Source organism: Oryza sativa, chromosome 5 (assembly GCF_034140825.1).
Source record: "Oryza sativa Japonica Group chromosome 5, ASM3414082v1".
NCBI classification, from domain to species: Eukaryota; Viridiplantae; Streptophyta; class Magnoliopsida; order Poales; family Poaceae; genus Oryza; species Oryza sativa.
Window position 1 is genome coordinate 20638133 of NC_089039.1, and position 6042 is coordinate 20644174.

Genomic DNA, 6042 nt, shown 5'->3' on the forward strand with positions numbered 1-6042 from the left:
CCGGTCCCATGTCACCGACAGAGAGATATGACAAAGTGGGCCCCACAAATTTTTTTAAAGAATTGCTAAGTATATTGCCATATATATACCATGTAGGACCAAAACTACTCTGAATTGAGTATGTGGATTATTTGTCCGGTTTCAATAGTTGATGGTGTAAAATGTCTAATATTCGAGTTAGGGGATAATTCGGTCGACTGCAATTGTTCAGGGGATATATAATTCAGACTTTTTCCTTTCTACTACAAAGTATTTTCTTCATCCAAAAAAATCAATTTCTGAGCAAAATTAAATGTTGGAAATTTTGGGACGGATATATATAGAGGACAGGTTAAGATGCATGCATCCTCTTGCTCCTGGCCGGCCGGCGTGTGCGACGTCCGTTGACTTGTGTCAGGAGCTAGCGGACGTAGTGGGAGGCTGTGGGAGCTGGCGAGCGCGTGATCTCAGATGGTTCTCATCTGGTGTGCTGGATGGATCTAGCTAGCGGCTGATCGATCGATGAAGAACCAAGTGGAGCCGTACATGCTGGAGTAGCTAGCAAGTGGAGCGGCTGATGGATCACGCGCGATATCATTACCTAGCTAGTACTCCTATTGTTTAGTGGTCAACGGGTGATGTGTGTGGCTCTTGCTCTAAAATTTCATGAACAAAATTAAGGGCCCATTTGATTCGTAGGAAAAATATATGAATTTTAGAGGATTTCAATCCTATGGAATGAAAAAAACAGAGAAATGATTCATGATTTTTTCAACTGTATGTCAGTCTGTTCTGTACATATGCAATGCCTCTCGAGCTTCGGTCTCCAGAGAGAGGCAAAGAGCGAAGCTTTCGGCCGGTTTAATTGGCTCTCTGATGGTAGTATATTTTTGGCCTTGGGCAAAATGTTTTCGAATTACTCGGTCTTTGGCGAAATCACTTTGGCCTTTCGCGAGTATAATATTGAGGGCCTTAATTAATTACACGGTTGATGTGCAAAACAGATTATTGAAATCATTAACTGATCTCGAGGGTAATTTCGTGCCAAAGCTAGTGTGGAGATTATTGGGTACCATATACCCACAAAGTTTGACTATCCGACTGGTTATAGGTGATAGTTTACATAATTAGAATATATATAGGATAAGACTCGGGTATTGTATTGACTTGTGTATCAAGGAAATATCTCGTAGTCTTAGACGATTATAATTGTAAAGTAGTTATGGAGATTTAAACTGTAAGGGATAAAGTCTTTATCTTGCAGTGCTAACTCCTCCGACTATATAAGGCGGGCAGGACGTCTTCTTGGGGGCATAAATACACTTAAGATCGTTAGATCAATACTACAATCAACGGATTAATTTCCAGATAGAGGTAGTGTATTACTTCTCATCGAGAAAGTATAAACATGTATAAATCCTTAATTCTAGTTTCGACAGTTATTACGGCAGCTTTTTCAACAGCCGCCTCGCCGGAGCTCCTCGCTATTCGTGAGTTCATTTGCTCGACGTACGGCCTCACGACCAGCACGAGCGAGGCGGCCAGTCACGCGCGCCGCTCCCCGCGTGACTGGACACGTGTCACGACTCACGCGCGGAGAGGGAGCAGCGGACGGTGCGCCACGCGGGAGAACGGAGAAGCGAGTTTTTCTCTTTTTTTGGGGGGTTTCTCTTCTATTTTGTTTTTTTTTTTAAGATGTACGTGTATACAAAGTTTGTATTCATGTTTTTTTCTCTCGGTTTTGAATATGTACGTATGCAAAGTTTGTATACGCGTATACAAACTTTATATACACGATATATTTTCTATTTTTTTATTTTTTTTAATACACACGTATATAAAGTTTGTATACATATGTGGGCCTGTTTGGATCCAAATTTTATGTGGGCCGAATTGGATAGCAACCAATGGTGTGATCCAAATTGGGCTGGGCCTAAACTGACCGCACTCACTATCCCACAACCAGACCCAAGCAGCATACATAGGTTAGCCCAAACTTAGGTGTGTCTCATTCCGCCTGTACACATAGCAAATTTTGCGAACCAAAAAGCAGCAGATGCAGCAGCATTCCTCTTAGAGCAAGTACAATATGAAGCTAGCACTCCTAAATTAGCTATAAGCATATATGGAGAAGAGATGAGAGGAGAGGAGAGAAGAGAGCTACAGATTTGTTAGCTGTAGTATGGGCTACAAGACAGTACTGATTGGTATAGTATTTTTTTATATGAAACTATTATATGTGTAGACTATTAGATTAACAGTGGATGGTGTGCCAATTTTTAGAGCTAGCAGTTGACTATACAATTAAACTTGCTCTTAAAAAAATGCAGCAGCATTAAGCCGCCGGCGACGATACCGGCGTCAGCGCGGTGGTGGAGGGGAGGGTGTCGAGCCATGGGAGCAGCTTGGCGTGGACGAGGTCCGGGCGGTCGTCGTGGGGGCAGTGGCCGACGCCCTCCAGCATGTGGAGCGTCACGTTGGGGAGCTCGCTGGGGAGCGCGGAGAAGTACCTCCCCACCGGCCCGTCGATCGGGGTGAAGGGGTCCCGGTCCCCCCACAGCACCAGCACCGGCGACCTCGCCGCCACCGCCGGCATCAGCGCGATCGGGCTCGGCCCCGGCGGCCCCGTCACCGTCGACACGAACGCGTCCAGAGCCCCCTCCCCGTCCGCCGGCCCCCTGATGATCTGCACACACCACCCAGAAAACACACAAGCAATTCAGACTTCAGAGACATAGGTCAGAGATTTAGGCCGCGTTCTAATCAGAGAATGGAAACGACTTATTAGTCGATAAACATGATTAGCATAAAAATTAAAAGTTGAAAAATGAATTTATTTGATTTTGTAAGCAACTTCTATATAAAAAAAAGTTTGGCACAAAATGCGCCATTTAACATGTTGAAAAACGTACTAACGGAAATTGAGAAAGTAGCCAATGCTATATCCGCATTAGAAGGCCAAAAAAATATCGCCTATAGGAACTTCAATCTTTCGATGATTTTTCGCCCAGAGATTAGAACCATCAATAATTATGCACGATATGTCATGTGGAAGGAGAAAGATGGGTGTTGGTAAGTTGGTTGATTACCTCGACTAGTTCGTCGTCCACAGCGTCTTTGTTCCCGTAGACAGAGAGCAGGATGTCCTTCAGATTGCTCCTGTTTCAGAGAATGCCAGTGTTAGTAGATACTCCCTCTATTTCTAAATACTTTGACACCGTTAACTTTTTAGTACATGTTTGACCGTTCATCTTATTAAAAAACTATAGTGAAATATGTAAAACTATATGTATACATATAAATATATTTAACAATAAATCAAATGATAGTAAAAGAATTAATAATTACTTTTTTTAATAAGACGAATGATCAAACATATTTAAAAAGGTCAACGGCGTCAAATATTTAGAAACGGGGGAAGTACAAGATCAGATCAGGAGTAAGCAATGGTGAGCTTGAAGCGTGCCTGTCTTTTACACGCTCGAACAGCGCTGATGCTATCCGCCTTTGCTTCAGCAGGAAGTCGATCAGCCATAGCAGAGGAAGGAGCAATTTGATCCTCCAATCGTCGACGATGGCCTTGTTGTTCATGCCGCCCGAGCAATTCAGTAGAACAAGCCCCCGGACAAGATCTCTGCTGGAGTCTGGAAATCCATCAGCAAACAAATTTCAGTGTTTCAATTCCTGCTTCTCACTAAGCGTGTAATTAAGCTTGTTACTGCAGCAGAGAATAGATTAAAAATGAGTTAGTTAAATTACTTTTCGATTTTTTTTTAAAAAAGGATTCTTCCTTTTGCTCAATTCTGGGCTGAGAAGAATCCATATAAATCTGAACTTACCTGGTTGAATTAGTCTCATCTGAACAAGTTAAGAAGATTAACATGCAACTATCTACTGTATGTCCAAACCATAGCCCAAAGACACCCAACTAATGTGGGTTTTCCGGAGTCAGTACCAACTAATGCGGTTCAAATTTTCCATTTTTTAGAGTCAACTGCTCCACTTTAACAACAGCATCATAGGCTATACCAGCTCATCACTTCTGACGATTCTTTCTTATGACAAACATATGCATGCACAGCCTTGGTTGGGGATGTCTAACCTGCTGCAGCAATGACGCATGCGAGGCTTCCGACAGAGTTGCCAACGAGCACCGTGGGCCTCCTCACAACCTCGTCCAAGAAGTCCAGGATCAGCTGCACGGCAGATACATCATAGAACATGCGAATTCTTCAGCGAATCAGCGGGATCAACCGATCAACTGGACTGGCACAGGGACCATCTGATGATGGTCAACTGGCCACTGGCACAGTGAAACAAAACATGATTTTTAACCGGCATCTATGGAACGGTGAATGATGGTGTAAATTTGGTTAAGGAGATTGTTCCTTGCTAGGGAGGCTGCCCTAGTGCCTGATAGTGAATGGCGGAGCTCATGCGTGTTTGTGAAGTGATATATTTCATATTAATCTATGTTATCAATTTGTTTCAAATTTTTTGATAACTATTTAGATGGCATGCAAACAACGAGAGGATATCCTCTCGAGGGATGAAAATCCATATCCATATGAATCATGATCAGTTTAGCAAAGCGATAATTAACTCACCTCGGCCCATGTCTCCATCGTGTAGGAGAATCCAGGAGGCTTGTCCGACGCGCCAAACCCGAGCAAATCGATCGCGTACACGGTGTAGGATTCAGACAACACGCCAATATTCCTGGAACACAGAGATCATCATCAGAAATTCATGCTCGTCAGCTGATACGGCATGGAAGGTACGGCGGTTCATCGGTCGAGCACGTTGCGTGCGTGCGTGCGTGCGTGCCAAGAATCGCGGTGTGGCGCCACGAGCACCACCCATCACAAGGTGAGCTCCAAATTTGTCGCCGGGCGGGGCAAGCAGAGCGCGCCGGCGGGGAACGCGACGCTCACCTGCGCCAGTGGCCGACGGAGGCGCCGAAGCCGTGGACGAGCAGCAGCGGCGGGCCCTCCCCCCTGACCAGGTAGTTCATGCGCATCCCCCTCCACGTCCACGTCGCGCAGCTCCGGTACAGCTCCTCCAGCGACGACGACGGCGACGACGCGGCGGCCGGGTCCACCGTGCCGGTGCTGACGCCGCCGCTGCCGTTACCGCCTCCATCGCCGGCGGCGGCGCGCCTGAGCGCACGGGCGCCTCTGGGACAGCCGTGGGAAGAGGCTGGCGCGGAGAAGGAGAGGGAGGACGACCGGCGGCGGCGGTGGTGGTGAACTACTCGTGTCCGCGCGGCCGGGGAGGAGGAGGAGAGGCGGTGGTGGTGGGCGGCGGCGGCGGCGGCGGCGGCGGCGAGCGCGGCGGCCATATCCACTCACCGCTGCGGGTCGCGGTGGACGGTGGTGGTGGTGTGGAGCGATTCGCTCGTCTCCACCGTCGGATGGAGGAGAGGGTACGTGTTGAGATTTGCGCCTCTCTCGACTCCTCCCCGTTTGTTCTCTCGTGGACACGGATCACTCTGCCCGCGGATCACTCTGCCCGCGCCATCGTTTTGCTTATTCACGAACAATAAAACTTTTATATACGTGTTCTTAGCGATCTACTTTCTCCGTTTTATAATGTAAGTCATTCTAGTATTGCGCATAGATTCATTAACATCTATATGAATGTGGACAATGATAAAATGACTTTCATTATGAAACGAAGGGAGTAGAAGCAAAGACCGAAAAATAAACTTTGATAAAAAAGACCTTAAAATTAGCTCTAAATTTAAGGTTAAAAATTCAAATTTTAACTGGTAAGTATAAATATAAGTGAAAAGATGAGACCCTGCCTGCATTTTGCTGATGCAAATGCAGTGCCGAGCTGCGCCCAAAATAAACATTTAGAATGGAGCTTAATGTTTTCTAAGGATGCAAATGGGTAATTATGCTCTCCGTATGAAAATCTGTTTACTACTAGTTAATTTCCTATATGCTACTATAAAATTTGAAAGAAAAAAAAAAGCTACAAGTAGAATAAGAGGAAAAAAAAACCAGCTAACCCATCTCACTTAATCCCTAATATTTTCTAGAACAATGTTTTAGAAAA

At 45.6% G+C, this 6042-nt stretch overlaps 1 protein-coding gene across 1 annotated transcript; it reads right to left on the bottom strand.

Annotated features, from left to right (window-relative positions):
• Positions 1-1965: 1965 nt before the first annotated feature.
• On the bottom strand, positions 1966-5384 carry LOC4338815 (uncharacterized). The gene is made up of 6 exons (XM_015784708.3): positions 4914-5384; positions 4587-4698; positions 4082-4175; positions 3446-3623; positions 3069-3138; positions 1966-2665 (listed from the first exon to the last, which is right to left on the bottom strand). The coding sequence occupies exons 1-6, from the start codon at positions 5318-5320 to the stop codon at positions 2315-2317; spliced, it is 1212 nt and encodes a 403-aa protein (XP_015640194.1). The 5' UTR covers positions 5321-5384; the 3' UTR covers positions 1966-2314.
• Between the last annotated feature and the right edge of the window lie 658 nt (positions 5385-6042).